Source organism: Urocitellus parryii, chromosome 1 (assembly GCF_045843805.1).
Source record: "Urocitellus parryii isolate mUroPar1 chromosome 1, mUroPar1.hap1, whole genome shotgun sequence".
NCBI lineage: Eukaryota > Metazoa > Chordata > Mammalia > Rodentia > Sciuridae > Urocitellus > Urocitellus parryii.
The window spans coordinates 36,512,412-36,535,052 of NC_135531.1; the positions used below are offsets into that span (position 1 = coordinate 36,512,412).

A 22,641-nucleotide genomic window follows, 5' to 3' on the forward strand; every position below is an offset into this window, starting at 1 on the left:
GTGGCATCTGGAAGGACTTAATACAGTAGGTTAGTAGGATCTGCAGCTGTGATTCTCAAGCTCTAATGCATCAGAATCATCTGAGGGCTTGTTTAACCACAGACTGTGAGACCCTGCCATCAGATTTTTGAATTCAGTACATCTGGGGGTGAGGGGAGAATTTGCATTTCTAACAAGTTCCCAGGTGATGCTGATGCTTCTTGTGGAGGGCCTTTGAGCTACAATCATTACTAAAGCTGATCCTCAGGCTGCAGTTGGACTCAATTTTCCCTCTTCAATCACCCATTCTAATTTTCCCTCACCTTTGGCCAGCATTTCAGCTAGTCTAGATTGGATAGTGTGACCCAAACCTTCATCACCAAAAGATCTGAGTCCTCAGTTGCCTTGTCCTTATCAGATTATAATTGCTGACATTGCCTGTTCACCATTATCACAAGGCCCAAAGTGACACACCAGTGAAGCTTTTGGATTCCAGACATATTTCTCTTCAGCTTCTTATGATAATCAGGGTCAATAATCCCCACCAATATATCTCCTTTCTTTGCATGCTTTTCCACTGGTGTGGGGAGCTTCAAGCAAACATGTGACAGTCATAGGTTCTAATTCACTAGAATCCTTGGTACCCGGGTGAAGAATCACCCTGGCTCCTAGAAACCAAAATCTCAAGTCAAGCCAAGGTTGTAGGAAAAGGTTATAAAGTCTTCAAGTCACTGACTGTGATGGTGAGATGGGTCAATCCTACTTCTACCTACTGTTTTCTAGACCTGTGTATTTTAAGGATGGAGGACATATATGAGCCATTGCAAATGCATGAATGCTTAGTTTTGGAGGACAGTACCACAACTTTGCAGGTTGCTGCCTAGTATATGGTGCCTTAGCTGAGTCATTCCATTGTTCAATTTACACTAGTTGCTTCCCACTGAGGTATACGGTAGACGAAGGAGTTTTGTGGTCTCGTGCCCATTGCCCCACCTCATTTATTAAAAAAAAAAGTGGTCCTGGAGGCAATATTATGTGTGATACTGTGACAACAAACTAAGTATTCTCTAGGTCTTAGCACAATTGTATTGGAGGATACACCATAGACAATAAAGACAAACCATATCCTGAATGGATGTCAATTCTAATATTCCAATGATGATGAATCAATGCGTGTCATCTGAATTTATGGCCCTATGAATTTGATAATGTCCAGATCATAGGCTCTCAGTTCTGTTTGTTTCATTCCTTGGTATCCCTTAATCAGGTGTACAGTCTCTTTGGACCCAGAACTATGCCAGGGACTTGAGCATCTCTGATACAGAAGGCATGTCCTTACTCCCAGATCCCACAGGCCTGTGTTGTAACCTTCCACTAGGGCTTGCCAGAGTATGCACAATATTCTTAACTACCATGTACATAGCCCGAGTGTCACTTCAGTTTGTGCTGAAGACTGAAACTGCTGTGATCTTTCTTTTGTGAAATGGCAGTCCTGATAAATAGGTTGGAAAAATATGTTTAACATATGTGTCTTCAAAATCCAGAGACCTACTAAATGCTTGATCTCTGTCTCAGTGCTAAGTGGTGAAAGGTGCAAGAAATCTTTTTTACCGTAGAAGGAATATCTTGATATGAACCAGATCATTAGTTCTCTAAACACTTCACCAATGTGACATGCCTCTGATTGTTCATAGTTTATCATCCATACTTTGGCACACATAAGTAACCAGTGCATCTAGAGTACTTGTCACTTCCTAATAGCCAAATCCACCTTGCATCCCATCATAATATAGTGGATGTTCTGCAGAATGTCAACATGATCAAGGCCCTTTTAGACCATATAGTGAGCAGGAAGTTTAACATCACCTTGGGGAAACAGAGTAAATGAGAATCACTGTCCATTTCAAAGTAATGTGAACTGCTTTCTGATAGAATATGAGAATGCTTTTGCCAAATCAATAGCTGCCTGTCAAATGCCAGTAAAGATGCATCTGGCATGGTAGCTATGACAGAGATTAACATAGTGCACCCTCATCCTCCATTATCCATCTGCTTGTTTTCAGGAATCTGATTGTAAGTAAAATGAAATTATGATGGAGCCCATTACTGCTGCATCTCTTAACATTTTTGGTGGTGACACAGATGGCTGCATTTTCTAATGCTCATAATTTATTAACATGGCCAGGAAGAAGTTTCCACGTGACTCTTCGTCCCATAAAGCCCTTACTCCATACATCAAAATATATACTTGGAATTTAGCGAAATAATCCTAAAGTGAGACTTACTCTGAGAGAATATGTCCAGAACTCTCCCTTTATAACCTGGTTTCCATAAGCCCTCATCTGCATATAAAGCCACAGTAGTACTCAACAGGCTTTGAGAAATCCTAAGTGGGTATACATCATATATACTGGTGGAAGTGAGGCTTTTTCTGTAGACCAGTCCTCCCCTTCATTGTGCCCTAGATCTGTAAGTTGATTTAGATCACGAAGCTGGATAAGGGACTGCCGCAAACTGCCCGGCCCCGGGCCGGCTGAGTCCCGCTCCTGCTGCACTGCCTGCGGCACCCCTGCTGAGCGATTCCCTGCTGAGCTGTCAGTGCACGCGGGCTTGCAACCCGGTTGGGCACAAAAACACAAGCCAGTCAAACTGAGACAAAGTTTTATTTAGAGAGAGGCCATGTGCGTCCCCTAACAGGTGGGTCCGCCACGTGTGTGTTCTACCTGAGGGGGGGTGGGGCTTCCACTTCCCCCGGAACACCCTCCTACCATCCTATTCCAGCCAATGGGAACTCTCCCATTACAAGAGTGACATGAGTAACCTGAGTCCTGAAATGGGCCCAGCTAGACAGCATGAGTCCAATTACCATATGAATGTGAATTGCTGGCTGGCAGTCATAAAATCCAAAGGTGCCTATATCAATATTTTTGCTGTGGCTCCTAACAAGGGACCATGATTTTCTTTGACAGACTACCTCAGCCATCTGCTCATCAGCTTTTCTTCCCTCCCTGTGGTTTTTGGTTACATAAGTAACACTTTAATCAGCTGGCCCTCAGAATTCCTTGACTGTTAGCCATTGGCACAAAGTCCTGGAGATCAAGGCATCTTAATTTCCACTCATCTTACTATCCATTTTATTATGTTTACTTCTTCTCTGCCAAAATTCTAGAATCCCTTGTCTCCACTGCAATAGCATGTTTGGTTTCACAGCAGCATTTCCTACTAACAACCCCTGTCAGCAGGGGCCAGCCAGATCTGAGCTCTTCAGAGCTGCTAGGGCACCCCTAACCTGTGCATTCTGCATTACCTCAGTGAAGGCAATGTCTTCCTAGGGAACACAGGTGGCTGCTTGGTCTCACATAAAAAATCCATCCTTAATATTCCCACCTCCTGAAACTCCCCAACCTTTATTTACCTCAGTACTATGTCAAAGTAGTTCAACCATCTCCATCTCATTTACTGTTTGCCACAATCACATGCGAGCCTTAGTAGCCACCCAGCAATATAACAGGACCAACTTCAGGTGTTCTCCATTCTTAAGTGGTCAGCCAAATTCCCATAACATTTTTTTGGAAGGGTGGGTGTGTTTGCTAGGGATTGAGCCCAGGCACACTCTACCACTGTGCTACATCCCCACCTCTTTTTAAGATAAGATGTATACTAAGATGCTTAGGGCCTCACTAAATTGTTGAGGCTGGCCTCAAGCTTTGCAGTCCTCCTGCTTCAGCCTTTGAGTTGCTGGGATTATAGGTATTTGCTTCCACACCTGGCCCATTACCTGTATCTTGTCTTACATTCTTCCATTTCCAGCTCTTACCCATCAACCTCAAGGTCAACTCACATTTCCCCTGGATTCCAGGTTGTGCAATTCCCTCAATGTCTACACTATTTCCACCTAGAGAGTAGGTTGTATTTTTCCATTAAGGCTGGGCTGAGACCCCACTTTGCTTTTGGTGTAGAGAATAACAAAAGCATTGAAAGAGGATCTGGTGGAGGCCAATCTCAGAGGCAGCTGCCTCACTAGAAGGCTTGATGGGTCTTTGGGCAAGAATGAGCTGCTTCTGCAAGACCCAGAATCATCTATCTCAAGGTCTTAAACCTTAATCACACCTTGCCATGTAAGAGAACATGAAAGAAAACAGCCTGAGGCTAATCCTTGCATGAAGATTATATCAAAAAGTCATTTATTTGGGAAATGATCCCAGAATGCAGGAAAGCATGAGAGTAAAACCAAAGAGGAAAGACAACATAAGAATATTCATTCCAAAATTGGCCATAGGCAACTGGTAGTTGATTCTGTAGGATCTTCTGAGGAGCTTTATGAAATGTGTTTCAGAATCATCTACCCACGGAACAAGAGGAGGAATCATCCATTGTTGGTCAAGTGTATCCCATGGGCAACTAACTCCCTTGTACTTCTGTGTTATAAAATTAGGCATTTGACATCAGTGAAGCCAAAGCAAAAGGCATGTAGCAGAATCCAAAGGGAAGTGCTAGCTATCACATTCTGAGAACCTGGTCAAAAACTTCATAGAAGTAGTGGCCACAGTAGCAGCTGGAATAGAAGGCAGGGCAGAGGGATCTGAAGTGAGATCCAAGATTTCTGATGCATATATAGATCAAAGGCACTAAGCTGTAAGAGATTTTTACATGGTTGAGGAATGTAAGAAAAGGCAGAATGAATGAAAACATTAATCCTTGGTCATGTGGTGCTGAATTGAAGAAGGGTGGGACCAGCTCCCACAGGAGCCTGCAAGTCTGAAATAAGGAATTGGATACATAAGGTGAAAAGTGCTCACTACTGAATAAGTAGCTCAGGAAATGCACTCTTTTCATTGTTATAATCTAGAACCTTGTTTTTTAAAAAAATCATATGGTTCTTAAAAAAAAGTCATATGATCCTCTACATCAAATCACTGCCTTTATAGAAATAGTTTTTTGGGGAAAATTGACAGGTAAGCTTTTTCACCTACTACCAATCAGGAAAAATATTAAGAGCCCATAACTTAAGAGCAGTTCCTGGAAATTTTGAAGAAAGGGTGTGTCAAAAGTTCATATTTTAAATGAAAGATCTTAATACATTCTTGGCTCTATTGACTTTCACTTTAATGTTTTTTTTCAGGAGATTTCAAATAGCAGTCATGAGATGAAGTGTTGCAACTAAGTCACAAGAGGATCAAATATGACTGTTCTGACATCTGTGTCAATCTCAAAAGTACTGTGTTCAGGCTCAGTGGTAGAGCACTTGCCTAGCCCAGGTGAGGCCCTGGGTTTGATTCTCAGTACTGTATATAAATAAATAAAATAAAGGTCCATTGTCAGCTAAAAACCAAAATAAACAAAAAAGTACTATGTTCATAAAATTAAAAACCTAGAAGTCAAAGTGCATAAATAAGAAAGCACAAATCCCATAAAGAAGACAGAGAAGGATAGAATTCTTAAAGCCCTATTAGATACTAGAATTTACAGGTGGCCAGAGAGCACTGGCCTCTAGTTGACCCAGAGGAATAGGACCCTAGCCCAGACTTTTAAGGAAAACATGGTAACATACTGCATTAACGTTTTTATAGCAAAATTTCATACATTCTTACCACCCAATTTGGTAATTAAGAATAAATTACTATAGAAATTCCTTTATATTAGACAAGACATCTGGTACAGCTTTTTATTTCTGGCATAAGTAAGGAGCCCTGCCTATGTTAGGTTTCAAATGTTTGTGGAATGAATGAGTGAATGAATGAGCTGAAATGAATGCTCACATTTAATAGCATATTCTGGGCTGGAGTTGTGGCACAGTGATAGAGCACTTGCCTAGCATGTGTAAGGCACTGGGTTTGATTCTCAGCAATGTATATAAATTTTAAAAAGTCCAAAAACAGCATGCTCTGCAGATGTCTTGTCTACATTGTTAGTTGAGAAGGGGAAAAGAATACTCAAATATCTAAAATGTTTGTCTAAAACTTTATTTCAAAGTTATTCACCTTACCATCAATAAGGTTTATGGTTAATGCTCTGTGCCAGTATTACCAGGCTTGCCCATTGCCGGCAATGGACTTTGAGAAAACCCATTTCTTGGCAATCAAACATTACTCTTTTCGACATACCGAACTCCCAAAACTTGGAAAAGTATTACATGCACCATTTTCCCACCATTCTTTTAAATCTGGGCTTACATTATTAATCTACATCAGTGGATGTTAAAATGAAGTCATTTTAACAAATTATGACTGTACAAATCAAAATACCACTAGTTAATATTAGACAAGAGTATCTTACAAACACTACATTACATATTAGCTTGCAATCTGAAACATTACATTTTGTATTTGTTTATTTTCGATAACTGAAACTTCACAGAATTTAATGGTAAATAAAGTTTTAAAAATTTAGTTCTGTACATTAGTTCCAACTATCTCTATTTTACAATCTATAAGGCTCATGTCATAGTTCAGCACCAAAAACATCTATAAAACTTTCTAACCAATCTCTTTCATTCCATGTGATAGTTTTGTTGTTTTTTAAAGGTGAATGTCCAAGAAAAAGCTTTATAAACCCTACTTCCAGACCTTGAAGTGGAATACTCTTTTTGGCTAGTCAGACTATGTAAAAACTTAGGTTGTACCTTCTTATTTTCATCAAACAGATACAAAAACAAAGACCCACACAAACACACACAAAAAATAAAAAGAACTCATACCACAAATCTGTCAGTCTAGAAATTGAATTTATAACACTGAAACATAAGTAGCCTAATAATGCCCTGCTCCATCCTTCCTTTCCAGTTTAAAATTTTAAAAAGGCATCAAAGAAATGTTTTATGTATCTTTTAAAATAAGGTGCAAAGAAGGATTGCAACAAAAAGCTTCCTCATACACACCTCCAATAACATCTCGATGTTGCTGAGCATAGTCCACCATGAACTGATCAGGAGCACTCAGCTCCTGCAGCTATTGTAACAGCTCCCAAACAGACCATGCTTTTTATGCCAGAAGCCTGCTCAATGCTAGTGTCTCTCTGTTCAGAGATCATCACAATAACTTTGTCACTGTTGGTCTGGATAATATTCCAGAACCAGTGTTACTGTCCTAACTCTTTTCTGCCTCTCTAGGATTTATAAATCTGAGAAAAAGAATGTTTGTCTTGCCATTTTCAAAGGGTATTTGTGCATATCACATTTTAAGACCACATTCCCCAAGCTAGAAAAAATTTTCAAAAACCACAGGTACTTTCAATAATCTTGTTGTTCAAAGTATAAAATTCTTACACATTAAAAAAAAAAAATAAATTGGAGACTAGTACCTCTGCTTTCCTCTTACAAAAGCACAGGATTCATACTACATTTAAAAACTAAATTTCATGCATATAAATGGCCAGAGAGGTATAAAGTTTACAGAGCCCTTAACATCATTCGAGTACATTTAGCATTGGCTACACCACAACAGGAAGCATGTTAGCAAATTGGGCAGATAGACTTGTCCAAGAGCACAACAGTTTGCTAGGCTCTGAGTCAGTCACATAAAAATTTAAGCAATGTGTAATTCTTTAAAATTGTCCTCAGTCATTCCCTTCCTCCAACCATTCCCCTATCCCCACCCCAACCCAAACACACTGTGAAGTCTCGCAGTTCATGGAGTATCTTAATGTTCCCCATTACTAATGACAGCTACTTCGGGTTCTGCTGCTGATGCAGGGAGCCTTGGCACTTTCTTAGCAGGGCTTGGAATATGCTAAAATGAAAATAAAATAGTTGTTAGCTATTACACTTTTTCCCCCAAGGATCATGGCACTAAAGTTCCCATAGAGAAACTATTAAAGGATAACTCTGGAGATAGTCATGCTAACTATATAGCTTTCCCTGGAGGGAACTATTTTCTTTCACCTTAAGGTAAACTGATTTTAAAATAATCTATAAAGCAAGAGAAGGAGATCATACAGTATTTTACTTGTTACATTTTATACAGCAACACTAGTGGCTTGACTTGCTACCTAACGGGTATAAAAACTAGAAGACTATGCATTTACCAAAGTTATAATAAGCAGAAAAAAATCATAATCATTCAAGATTATAATATATAATAAAGTCCTTGGTCTGAAACCTGGCTTCAGCACTTACTAGCTATGATACTGAGCAAGTAATTCAACTTTTTGAAGCCTTATTCCAAAATGTATATTGCTAAAGGTAACTGTTATAAGGATTAAATAAGAAAATGTAAGTAAAGGGCCTATCATATAATAGGAATTCAAATCATAGCTATTATTGTTACTTCTTTTTTTTTAATATTTATTTGTTTTTAGTTTTTTTTTTGGCAGGCACAACATCTTTCTTTGTATGTGGTGCTGAGGATCGAACTCGGGCCGCATGCATGCCAGGCGAGCGCGCTACCGCTTGAGCCACATCCCCAGCCCTTATTGTTACTTCTTGACAATGGTCTGAGATGAGATGTGAGCAGCTCAATACTATCCCAACTTTCTCTATCTCTCAAGATACGCCACAAATAAGCTTCTCTCTAGATCAGTCTTCCTTTAACTTCTGGCATTGTTAATAAAATCTTGTACTTAGCATGTACTTTATAAACTTGGAAACAGCAGTTGGAATCTTCTCCCAGAGCTCTTGCTCTGAATTACTGTTTACTAACATTCCTTTAAATTGCTAAACTTCAGTTAGGGGCCCCAAACCCTGATATATGTGTGAACTTCTTTCTTTCTTTGGTGGTGTTGGGGATTGAACCCAGGGCCTTATGCATGCAAGGCTAGCACTCTACCAACTGAGCTAAATCCCCAGCCCATGAACTTATTATCCTGTCAAAGAATAGGACCAACACAATGAGCTTTATTTACCTCAGTTGCTGTATTTGAATGCACAAGTCCTACTCCTTCACCCAAAGTGTCATCATTTGGAGAGGGGCGACGAGCGTACGTTCTTCTATACTTTTCATCCACTCTAACTAGGTACCATGTTCCTTCAAAGAGTGAATCTATTGAACACTGGGGTATATAGTTGGCTAAAGAGAAGGCGGAGGAGATTAACAATCAGTTATGATATACAACTCATCTGGTAATAAAACTGAAGAATTTTCCTATTTCCTTATAATTTTCACAGACATCTGTCTTGATAGCCTTATCTTATATGTTGTATACTTCATGTTACTCTTCAAGAAGTTTTTATTTAAATGAAATTTAATATTTTACCCAAGTGATGAGTGTCCTCTCTGAGCTTCATGTTTTCAGCAAAGACATCTGGTGCTACACAAGTTCTTGAGTCAAGCCTTGATTTAAGATCACATAAACTTGCTGTTATTTTATCAAGAGCAGACCCTAAAATAGCAAATAATTTCAACATTAGAAGACTAAAAATAGCATATCTCGAAGGTTGAATAAAATATTGTCAAATAAAAATAACTTTTCTTCCAACATTACTGGCAATTATTTAAAAACAAGATATTATCTTTTGACTAGACATTTATTTAGTATCAGCTAGTAGACAAGTTAGGAAATAGGTAGGATATGAAACTACAAATAACTTTTCTATAGTTAATCCATGGTATAATTTCAAATAATGTCAAGTCTTTATCACCTCTTGTGCAATGTTTTTACTTCTTCCTATTCAGGTAAGGCACAAAAATTTCCTTAAATATAGCCAAGACCATAAATCTATAAAAATTAGTCTAATCCTTAGCTAAGTGTGGTGGTGCATGACAATAATCTCAGCTACTCAGGAGACTAAGACAAAAGGATCACAAGTTTGAGGCCATCCTCAGCAATTTAGTGAGACCCTGTCTCAAAATAAAGAACTAAAAGGGCTAGGGATATAGTTTAATGGTAGAGTGCACCTAGATTTAATCCCCAGTACTGATGGAAAGAAAAAAAATTTACCCTTTATCCAATTAAGGCAAATTTATTAGGGTAGACGGTAAGAATCTGGCTATGTTAAAAGTAATGAAAATTAAAGTTAATGAACTATGGGATTCAAGTAGTCATCTGAGAAGACTGCTAAAACAATCTCACTGAATCAAATTCCCAATACATTCTTGTTCAAAGAATCAGCACTTGCCTGGTGTGGCATCTTGTGTAACTTTAAGAGAGTACAAAGTGGCAGCCAAACCAGAACCATAAGAGAACACTCCTATCCTCTTCCCTGCCAATTGCTGAGGAGAGTACCTGTGGAAGAGGGTGGGGGGGCGGGCAGGAGAGAGAAGGCAAGAAGTTTAACTGATTCAAACCTATAAGAGGGAAAACCATAAAAGGAGGAGTAAAAATTCACACTATACATAAAAATGAAGATGTAACTTAAAAGTTATTAAGGATCTAAAGGTTTTAATATTACAGTATGAAATTTAACCATTTTAGGATTATAGGGAGCAGATTAAAAGCCAAAGCTTTCATCTTTGGGGGAACAACAAGGCTTATGAAAATTATACCACAAAATAAGCTACTCTGTCAACTTAGACACCTGTGCATAACTGTAAATCAAGAATGATAAAACCAGGGCTGGGGTTGTGGTTCAGGTTAGAGCACTTGCCTAGCAAGTGTGAGGCACTGGGTTCAATCCTCAGCACCACATAAATAAAATAAAATAAAATAAAGGTAAAAAATAAAATAATAATAATAATAATAAATCAATAATAGGAGTCAGGAGACTGATGTGAAATTAATAAATACTTCTGGAATAAATACTTGCTGTTATTTTATCAAGAGCAGACCCTACAATAGCAAATAATTTCAACATTAGAAGACTAAAAATAGCATGTCTCGAAGCTTGGAAGAACCCATATAGCTTCAACCCATGTCCTTCGAGACAATAGACAATAACAGACAATATCTGAGAACTATATACCTGCCTGATGCTGGATTTGGTCTTAGAAAAGAGGAGTTAAGTAGCTGAAATTCATACTTACTGGGCTAGAACAGAAGCAAGGGAACCATATACTGAGGATGTATACATATTTCCATTTTGATTTGATACCAGCAAAGATGCCTTTGTTTTCTGATTAAAGAGTTCAGAACTAGCCTTCATAAATGCCTTTTCCACATCTCTGTCAAAGTAGGTATCTTCTAATTTAACATCCCTGAAAGATTTTAAATAAATAAAAAAAAATACAATTTTACAGTGTTCAAAGATTATGTTTTCATTATGTTACACACTATGTTACACACTGGGCCTAATTAATATCTACATCTTTTAGTGTACATGATTCTATTTTTTCATTAAGAATCAAAGACAGGGCTGGGGTTGTGGCTCAGTGGTAGAGTGCTTGTCTCACACATGTGAGGCACTGGGTTCAATCTTCAGCACCACATTAAAAAATAAGCGAATAAATAAACAAAATAAAGTTATTTAAAAACAATCCTTTAAAAAAAAGAAAGAGAATTATGCTAACTGCTATGGAAGATATAACAGTTGTACACACATGGTTCTTTGAGGTTTTATTTTTACCAAGACAATTTGATACTAACATGTTAATGGACTAAAACATTATTGTCACCAAACACAATACTGTCTCAAGTTCATAGTCATGTCTGTTTAGTTAGAAAAGTCATAGGAACTAAGTCTTGAAAGTCAAGTAGAATTTTACTAGATGAAGAAGGGACATAGGTGCACAGAAACAGAATGAATTAACATACATAGTAAGCATGAACCTAAAAAGTGAGAGGGAATACGAAATGAGACTCAGTAGTGGCAGTGAATAAGATAGATATAAGCACAGTGACTAAAAAGAGGCAAGAAGAGCTCACTGGCTATGGTAGTGAATATAGGCACTTCTGTAGTGATATTATCATGGTGAAAATGAGAATAAAGCTAAAGATGAAATCACAAAGTCTTACGTAGAACTGACTAAAGAATTTGCATAGGTAAGCCACCACCTCGCTGGGACTCAGTTTCTTCATTGGTTAGACAGATTATACTAGAGGACTTTTAACATTCTTTTGACTCTAAAATTTTCAGGTCTGTACAAATTTAAAAAACCCTCTTAATATAGAAGGAAAAGAATCGTAATGGGTCCTTTTACCCGAAAGCTTCCAGGCCACTGTAGATAGTATTTTTATCTCTGTTCTGGTCATTAAGGAAGTCATTCAGCATCATCCGAGCTAGAGATTTCTGAACCAGTTTACAATATGGTGAGTGAAAGATCATGAAGCCAAAATCATTTAAGGTAAAATCTTTATCATTTCCCTCTGCAAGAGAAATCCAAAGAAGCTATGAAATTCACATAAGTCATGATATTTTACAGCTTGTCTTTAGAACAATGTTAGGATGTTTTTATACCTTTAAATAGTAATCAAACTATCCCCCCCCAATAATGAAATCTTTCTATAGTTTAAAAGATCTGTCAAAAAAGACATCCATATGAATCTAACTACTAACTATAAAGATCTAATATTAAAAAAGAAAGACACAGAGAGCACCCCTCCAACCCCCACTATGTAGACAGGCTGCCATCTGGGCCCACTGTGCTCTTCCATAATGTATTATCAAGCTTCAATAAACTTTTGCTTTGCTTGCCCCACTCCCAAAAGAAATCCAGAGATGGAAAGTATATACATCACTCATTTTCAAATCTAAGAGTCATACTAGTAGGTTATGTAATCAATTTAGTTGGTCAGGACTAATTATTATTTTTAAAAATAGAGTAGAAAAATAGCAAACTGCATAACTTACAGCATGGATAAGTAATTTCATGATACTTTTTGTTTCATACAATGTTTCACATTCACAAAGTTAAGTTTCCTTTTTACCCTAAGTCCCAATAAGAAAGTTAGACTATTGCTGTCCTGTTAAATACATACTAAATGGTATGTCTTTTTAAATACACACCGTTAAACAGTGCAGTATAAATAGCCCTGTATTGTTAAATAGTATGACATTTTAACATACTGCTAGAATGCTTCTTATTTAGAGCCACTATATTCCCTAATATCTATTATGAAATATGATCTTTAATCCTCTTTTAAAACTTCTAAAAGTAGAACCATGGAAAAAGCACACTTTCTACAACACTGTGTTATAATGGTAATAATTCAAACCCCTACTTTTTTTAGTACCTTTAAAACTTTTTCAGGGTTAAAAACTGAGATTAACAATGACCCTAAAATAGCAAATATAATTCACAGGTCATGGTGCCAACAGATTTTGGTGGGAAGGGATCACTTCAGTAATTTATTTTCACTGGTTTTCTCTGAATAATAGTTAACACCTTGTTAAAGTACCTCTCTCAAAAGACAAAATTCAAAATACTTTTTTAAAAAGGGTAAATCAACCTAAGTATTTCTGCAGAGACATACCTCATTTTCAAAGCTGATCTTTTTACCTATATTATACATTCCCAAAAACTATGGGGAAATGCTATTTTGGTAGATAAGAGTAAATAGAGTAATAGGGTACTACAGAAGGATAGTCACAAAGCAGTTTCTCACAAAAGATACACTTCTCTCAACAGATAGCAAAACCTAGGAAAATCATTAAAGGTAAAACCCACCTTTCTGCCACTGGGCATGGATCTTTTTGCGGTAGACAGAATAGCAGCGGTCTAATGCACTGAGGTAGCATTGTATGGAGAGTTTTCCATTGACTATAGGATATTCGGAGACCATATCAGGTTTGTAAAAATCATAGGCATGTTGCATATGTGTTCCACGAAGCCCTATCAGAACCAAAAGGAAGATGTCTGTATATTTCTGCTGCTTTTTTTTTTTTTTTTTTGGTACTGGGGATTGAACCCAGGGGTGCTTAACCACTGAGCTATATTCCCAGCCCCTTTTCATATTTTGTTTAGGACAGGGTCACACTGAGTTGCTTAGTATCTCGATAAGTTGCTGAGGCTGGCTTTGAACTCATGATCCTCCTGCCTCATCTTCCAAAGCCACTGGGATTATAGGTGTGCGCCACTATTTCTGCTTCTTGATGTCTGCATATTAGGAAGTATACCACATAATCTAAGGACCTTCTTTAACTACCTCACCAACTCTCCCCACTTCCATATAGGAAATGCAAGGGAAAGCCAATATAATTAAAATGAAGGAAAGTAAAGACTCCTTTGGTATGTAACCTTTCCATGCATGCATCATAAATCTAACTGGGAGATCACAGTTACTGTACTGAAGACAAATGAAACTTGCCTGGGACTATGGGAGCCAAGTTATTACTACCTTACTTCTCTTGTAAAGTGGGGATGTCCCCACCTACCTCATAAAACTACTATGACTACTATGTAGCTTAAATAAGGTAACACACATAAAGCACTTAGCTTGCATTTAATGAACATTCAGCAAATAGTAGTTTCTATTTCCATTTTCAAGTCTCTCAGGATATTGTGTCAAATAAATACATAAATAAATAACAAATAAATGCTTTCCCAAACACTCACCTCGGTCAAAAATTAAAGGAGCATTTGGCCCAATCAGCAAAGCCACAGCTCCAACTCCACCTGTAGGTCTGGCATTTCCTGTGGCATATATAGCAATATCTCCTGCAACTACCAGGGCATACCGTCCTGAAAGATATTTATGATTTCACAAGGTGGTCAACACTATAAATATTATACATGCAAACTCAAATCTGTTATATATTATCCAGAACATGCTTTCCCTCTCTTTGATAAAGAAATAAATGCCAACTAAATTTGGACTAGATCATTTGTTCTATACAATAAGATAACCAATTCATGACTTAGATAAGCCAAAAGCCATAGTTGTATTTCTGAATATACTTGAACAAATATAACTAGTCAAAGTTTGCACATGGCATTAATTAAAAGGTCACTTGGGTCTATTCATCCTCAAGAAGTTTTTTGGATTTTGGTTTTTTGTTATAGAGGCATGTAACTTACCATCCCAAGAGCTGGACTCAATCCAGTTAACAGCATTGAAGACAGCAGCTGTGCCTCCATAGCACGCATTAGTTGTATCTATTCCTTCTATATCTGTATTCCCAGACTCCTCAAATAGCTGCATCAAATTAGTCTTCACTGACTTTGATTTGTCAATGATTGTCTCTGTTCCAACTTCTAATCGTCCAATGCAATCATAAGAAAGGTTATTTCTCTCCATTAGATTCTGAACCACAGTTAGGCAAAGAGAGTTGATATCTTCTCGATCTGTGCAGAAGCCCATCCTGGCCTGGCCCAAGCCAATGGTATACTTTCCAGCATCTACACCATCATATTTTTCCAACTCTGCTTGATCAACATATTGAGAAGGAAAATAGATCTCAAGGGCAACAATTCCCACATCTTTTGGCCAACAAGCTTCTGCATTCAAAGGAAGTGACCCAGGCATGGTGAAAGAGCTTTAGAAAGAAAAAGAGAAACAGACATTGTTTTAGGCTACAAATTGCTGACTTTAAAATTCAAGATTGAGAAGCAGTTGTGAGTCCAATAATCACCTGAAATATTGGTTTAGTCTAAGTTTTAGTACACTTTACTTAGGGCAGCCAACTGTAAATCTGTAAAGTAGCAATGATTGTACAAATGGAATATTATCTCTTAAAATCATAAGCTTTTAAAAAACTTATTCAAAGTTTAAAAAAACTATTCAAAACTGGGCATCTATGGATTTAAAACATGATTAGTAGAGGTAAGCAACATTCAAATAAAATTCTTCTGTACTGCAAAGAACTGTAAGCTAAAATATAATGACAATTTAAAAGTATAGCTGACAAATCAGAATTATCTGACTTATAATAAAAAGGTTGAAATAAATATGCCATTTATTCATAATAGGTATATTATATTGATTATCCACAACTATTGACTTTAGGAAATACAAAAATCATTAGATCAAGTGATGTTGCTTTTTTGGGGGAGGAGGGTACCAGGGATTAAAGCCAAGAATGCTTAACCACTGAGCGACATCCCCAGTCCATTTTATCATTTATCTTGCTAAACCACTGAGGCTAGCTTTGATCTTGTGATCCTCCTACCTCAACCTCCCAAGTGGCTAGGATTACAGGCTTTTAAAAATATTTCTTTTTAAAAATTTAATCTAAATAATCTCAGCAAGTAGAAAAACCACAGTATAGAAGTCTAGCAAGCTAATCTGTATAGGGCCTCTATGATTATAATCCTATCCCAAAAAAGAAACCAAATAATTAACATTTTGTGCAAAGATACATTCCAGGACCCATTACAGGGTCAAATGCCAATATTCTACAATTCAATTTCTGCAGCAGTGTATACGTAATAAATGAACATTAAACTGCATCTTCTAAATCATGAGAAAAAAAGAATCTCTGATAATGCATGCTATGTCTATGTAGCAACTAACTCCTAAAACCATGATTTCTTTTTTAAAATGGCACTAAAAAGTTGGAGTACTGCCACACAATGAAGACTTTAAGAAGCATCTAGATTTACTTACCAAAAGTAAAAGTGCTAGTTCTCAGGACCACTACTGTATACCTCAAGGGCAAATCACTTAACTTACTAGAGGCTCAATATCTTTGAAAGATTTTATGAATTAAGACATGAGAAATTATTCTAGATATTTCCAACAGAGTGGGGATTACCCAGGGAAATGATTATAGATTTGCTGTCTGGGCTAGAGGAACAAAGGGGAAAGGTAGTTCTTGAGATCCCCCAAGCCTATATTCCTGGTGTTCCTGCCACTACAAACAAGACCTTCTCATCTCACCAGAGTACCTCTTCTGGTATCATAACCAGGACCCAGATGGAACAGGTGTCAGCAATATGTTATCAGGCTTTGAAGAGTGATACATCACCCCAGTTTTAAAGAATCCTTTCCATATCCAAAATTCTACAACTCAATTTCCTTTTTAAGTATGACACATATCACACATATATAGCAGAACAGGACTGCTAAGGTGGCAGAATTTCAGCTCTTCATTGATCTAAAGATCCTGATTTATGAGTTACTAGGGCCATTCTGATTCACTAACTTTCTGTAGTATTTGCCAACCTATGACTAACTTGATAACCTAAAAATGAAAAGTCAACCCAACAACTCAGGAGGCTGAGGCAGGAGGATCACAAGTTCAAAGCTAGCTTTAGTAACTTAGCCAAGCCCTAAGGCAACTTAGAGAGACACTTTCTCTAAATAAAAATTTTAAAAGGGCTAACAATGTTGCTCAGTGGTTGAGTACCTCTGGGTTCCCAGTATCATCCCCCTGCCCCATAAAAAAAAAAAAAAAAAAAAAAAAAAAAAACTTAGCAAGACCCTGTCTCAAAATAAATTTTAAAAAGGGCCAAGGATGTAGCAACGCTAAAGCCCTAGACTAGAATGTACAAGGTTCTGGGTTCAGTTCTCAGTAACACACACACACACACACACACACACACACACACACACACACAGTGCCTAGAAATATAATCACAAAATCTAAATTAATGATCTTAAAGTCCACCAGTTGAATATTTATTCTAAATACAAGAATATTATTCTTCTTCATTCATCCAAAGAATACCAACATGTTACAGGCTAAAACATTTGGAATAATTTTAGTGGGACAGTAAGATAAAAATACATAATAATCAATAGGTAACAATATATAATTACATTATAGTATTCAGAACTGAATATATGGAAGTAAACAGTAAAACACTGCAGAAACAGATGGTGCTACAAAATTTTCATCAGGGTGTACGGCATAAACAAAGACATACTATAAGGTACTATAAAACTTTACTATCTATTGAAATGAAATCTTAGTGCCAGTGAATGGATGAGGCAAATACGTCAGGAGAACTAGGTTAAGGTCAGGTAATGAAGAGTCTAATGTACTGATATCAGCAGCTTTGAATTCATCATAAAGATAGTAAGAAATCAAAGAGGTTAAAAAAGGAATAAGGTGATCATATTAATCATCACAGCAATATTTTCTCAGCCCTGGAATCCGTTTAGGGGACAGCAAATATTTTTAAGAATGAAACAGAAAATAGGAAATACCAGATTACATAGCATAACAAATATATGGATTTTTTTTCTTGGATTTTGTTTCAATTACTCACACATATACAGTATTACCTCCTACTGGGGGATCACAGTCAAAACTGAGAGCTGCTATTTTGTAGTCAAAGGTGCTATGTATACAATGGGTTTGAGTTAAGAAGCTGATACAGCAGTTCAGATAAAATATGGGTCATAGAACAATTACTATATGTGGGGTAAAAGAAGGAAGAGTTCCCAAAATGCAGAAGCAAAAATTTGGCAGAAATTGCAATTGACTAGATGTTAGGAAAAGAAGGAAATGTGTGGGGATCTAGAACAACTCCCAGATTTCTAGCCAACTGTTTTATGACTTTTTATGCTCCCTGTCAGATATGCTAAGTGAACAGGGAAGTACCTCTCCACTTTGTTCTAATCTTCCCTTCTTCCATGAAAACCCTATTTCCTTCCGTTCTTTTCTCTGGTAAATGGGGTTCAACCAAACCAGCTCTCAGAGCTATCAATGAAGAAGTGAAGAAGAGAACAAACTGAGACAAGCTAAGCTGCCTTTGCTCCTGTCATTTCACCAACAACTACATATATTTTTTTCCAAGTTATCCTTGCCATCTACCACCATTCTATATGGAACTTTACATAAGATTCTTAGCTTTGACTTATGCAACCTACACTAGAAAACATGAAGAGAATTCTACTAACCTTAGTAATTGAGGATAAATGCTAAATATTACCCAATCTTTCCCTGTCCTACAAATAAAGTTACCCTCCCTTCACTCTCCAATATTCTATTCATTATCCCAAAACATCTAGTCATTTCTTCAACAACCCACCTCTTGCTTCTGCTTCTTCCGATCCTTTACAGCTCTGGATTATGTACATCACATCTCACCCATGAAACCTTTCCAAACCAAACTGATAGCATTCTACTCTTTCAAAATCATAACAACACTCAATAGACAACTACTAATTACCTTTAGCACTTCTTCCCTATCATATTTCACCAATTAAAGTGCCCCACTTTGACAGTCAACAGCCCTATCTGAAAGCAATTTCCAGAAGAGCAGAACACTCTTTTCATTCCTAGGAACCAAATGGTCTGAGAAAGGCAGTGAATCCCTAAGCAGAAGTCAAAAGTAGGAAACCAAAGGACAGCACCAAGGTTTTTTGTTCTTTTATGTATGGACTGTTTTAAAAAAGGTCCTCTCATATGCTTCTCAAGTAGGCTAGATATAAATTAGGGAAACAAAAAACTAGTAAAAGGTCTGAGATGTTCATATTATGTGCTAATTCTCTACCAGGAATAGTCTAGCTAATTCACTATTCTTAATAAACAAAATACACACAAAAAAATTTTTACATAGAACACAATTTTGAAAATCTGACACTTAAAAACATTTATTCATATTTAAAATTTTTTGCTGATGAAGTTTATTTCATTGTTTTTCAGAGTACATTTATTAAAAAAAAAAATCCAAGCAACATAGCAAAGATTCTATATAAGAAAATATCTAAATTTTATTTTTCAATTCCAACTTTTTAAAAGGAGGGAAAATGTGTACACATTTACTACAGAACTCTTAATAAACCTTCCAAATCTTCAAAGAAACAACTACCAGAGGACAGAAGTCTTTTTTTACCTAAAGTGACTGCTCACCTCCTCTGGTGGACAAAAGGAACTCCAAGTCCTATTTTTAGTGAACAGAGTAAAAAAGAAAGCCTAGCTAACACTTTCTAAGGGCTTCCTACCTTGATAGGAAAAAGATTAATATATCACCAAGAATAAATCTGTAAATGAAAGATAATTGGGGTGGGGGGAATGGTGAGGGGAGGTAAACCAGCTGGGGATGCTGGTGCAAAGGTGGCACTGACCTGTCTTCTCAATGGCTTATATAAGGGAACAACTTCAGCACCTGCCCCATGGACTACTATGACAACCTCCTAACTAAGCTCTCTGCCTCCACTTTCCTGTCCTTGGCCAACAGATATCTTTTGAAAACACATGTTTGATGATTAACATGCTATTTTAATCTCTCTCAAGATTCTATTATTTAAGCTCAGACTCTTTACACTGTGAGACAAGGAACTCTGACAGTAGAAATTGTGTCTTGCTCATCACTACATCCCAATACTCAGCCAATTGTTTGGAATATGGCTGATATTGAATGCTGAGTAAAAGAGATCTGACTAGCTTTCTATTATAATAGGAAACCATAATACTGAAATTCAAGAAAAAGCAGAATCATAAGACAGGCACTACATGGCAATATGAGAAAGCAACAGCTGCAAATAATTAAATTACTGCTTCAAACACACTTATAATCACTATCCATTCTCACATAATTTTAAACATTCATTCACAACCCAGATATGCATCTTCTAAAACTATAATTTAAAAAGCATTGTTTGTACACATGCTTGCCTATGATTTTTTTGATTACCCTATTAAGTTCCATTGTCCCAAATATGAGGTACTATAAAAATTTAAATTGAGCAACAAATATACCGCTTATGGTAACTTTTAAAATAAATATTATGTTTTTAGAATTGTATTAAGAAAATAGGTGAATGACTAGTGTTTGAAAAAATACATACATTTCCACATATATGTGAAAATATATAAAATATATGTAAGCTGTTGACAATTCACAATCTATTTTAATGCACTCATTACCATGTACTTGAATATTTCGCTGAAATATTCACAGAATTGAAAACTTGAGGGTGGGGGTGGGGCTGAGGCTGTAGCTCAGTGGTAAAGTGCTTGCCTCGCATGTGTGAGGCACTGGGTTCAATCCTCAGCACCACATAAAAATAAATAAAGATACTGTGTGTTCATCTACAATTAAATAAATATTAAAAGGAAGAAAGAAAGCAAGCGTGGGACTTAATGAGTTAGTAAGTGGTTTGTGATTATACTTTATTATCTATATTTTTTCTCTGAAGAGTGAACACTAATTTTAAAAACTCTTTGCTAGATATTCAACCTTAGTCTAATAAACACAAAATCAGTTTTCTGAAGCATGATGGCGTTAATTTTTGAAGACAAGGTATAAATGATCATGAAAAGTAATTTAAAAATATATGGCACATATAAATGGTTATTTGTTCTAGGATAAAAATTAAATTTCCCCCTTCCCTCAAAACAGAACACTTTACTTAAGCTGCACGATATGATAGCATACCTGTGTGAAGGACAGAGAACTGCAGCCTCCAGGTCTGTCACTGTTTCCTCTGCTGGGCACTAGGAATTTCAAGTAAGAACTTCTTTTAAAGTCATAAATCATTTACACAAATTCAAGTAATATGACTTCAATTCAAATGAGCATTTCCTTATCCAATTATATCATGCAGAAAAGATTTGACAGGTACTTAGAAAAGTTACTTAAAGCTTATAAAACTCTTTCCCCCTCTTTAGGTTCAGTCAGCAATGAATTTAAATACAATCATATCAGTGATTCAGGCTTTAAATCAACTGTGAAGTTGCAGTCTTCTCTACTAAATTTATTTTATCAGGAATTGGGAAGAAGGTGTTTAGGTAAATTGTACATTTCTGGAATAAAGCAACTTACATATTCAAGAGTTACCCTGCCCTTGGGGGCTTGTGGCTGAAATAGCAATTTGTGCCTCTTTGAACCTCAATTTCCTATAAAATGAAGCTAATATAACTGCCCTCCCTAGCTCATTGTGAAGATAAAATATGTAAAAAACGTATTATAATAAAAAGCACCAATACTTTATTATTACCCTGTTATTATTAGTATTATTCAAATAAAGATTTCTAGCAAGACCTAATCATTATGATTTGTTTAATTTTATACTCATATTTAACATGGCTATCTTCATTCTCCCCAACCTTTAAAAAAGTGATTTCCCCTACTCTTTTAGTGCTTATGTTTAAAAAGTAAGCATTTAGGCAAAGGAGCATTAAATTTTATTACCATTAAAGTTATATGAAAATCACCTAGGAAAATGACTTGAGTATTTTCTTCAGTTGATCTGTTTTGAAGGCTGTTATTTGAGATAGAGCTTCTATGGTTAACATGTACATAATTTCCTCCACTCTAAACAACTGGCAAATTTAGCATCTGCCTTTGCTCAGTTAACTGGGGACTATAAAATCCTTTATTATAGCCTTAGTTTCTTCTACTTGAATTTTGTAGGAAAAGAGATTATTACATTTAAAAAAATCTCTTTGATTATAGCATTATACATACATTTTGAGAAAATAATCTATCTTTTAATCTGTATTGTCTCAAATTATCCTTTTGTACTCTAAATTAAGCAGACCACAGACACCAGTTTTCAGTGATGGGGGAAAACATGATTCTCTCTCCATGTTAAGGCAACTTAAAATAACTTACATTGGGTCCTTGAGGCCCGTCTGTATATGTATTTGACACCATTTTTATCAAGTAATTTTCCCCTGAACTGCCTATATTTCCTCTTTCTATTTTGATTATTTAAATTGGGAAGAAAAGTTAGGTGGGGAGAGAAAAAGCATGTGTGTGCGTTTGCGCGCGTGCACCCACACGCAAGAGCAAAGGAAAAAATAGAAAAGATTAAGAAAGAACTGCTGTGCTACTTCAGGATGATATGATCAAAGCCCACATATCGCTTGTGAAAGTAATTCCAGAGAGAAAGAGAGGCCTAGAGATTAGGAAAGAAATGGAGATAGTAAATGGTACTGTGGGGAAAGAACTAACTTAAGAGGGATTAATTTTCTGTTCTTTCCTGTAGCTATTGGAAGAGTTCTCTACTCTGAGAAAA

General features: G+C 36.6%; 1 protein-coding gene across 1 annotated transcript; it reads right to left on the bottom strand.

Annotated features, from left to right (window-relative positions):
- Positions 1-6,031: 6,031 nt before the first annotated feature.
- On the bottom strand, positions 6,032-21,086 carry Hmgcs1 (3-hydroxy-3-methylglutaryl-CoA synthase 1). The gene is made up of 10 exons (XM_077795640.1): positions 21,057-21,086; positions 14,805-15,262; positions 14,343-14,468; positions 13,455-13,619; positions 11,988-12,153; positions 10,875-11,045; positions 10,031-10,137; positions 9,169-9,294; positions 8,818-8,981; positions 6,032-7,706 (listed from the first exon to the last, which is right to left on the bottom strand). The coding sequence occupies exons 2-10, from the start codon at positions 15,250-15,252 to the stop codon at positions 7,617-7,619; spliced, it is 1,563 nt and encodes a 520-aa protein (XP_077651766.1). The 5' UTR covers positions 15,253-15,262; positions 21,057-21,086; the 3' UTR covers positions 6,032-7,616.
- Between the last annotated feature and the right edge of the window lie 1,555 nt (positions 21,087-22,641).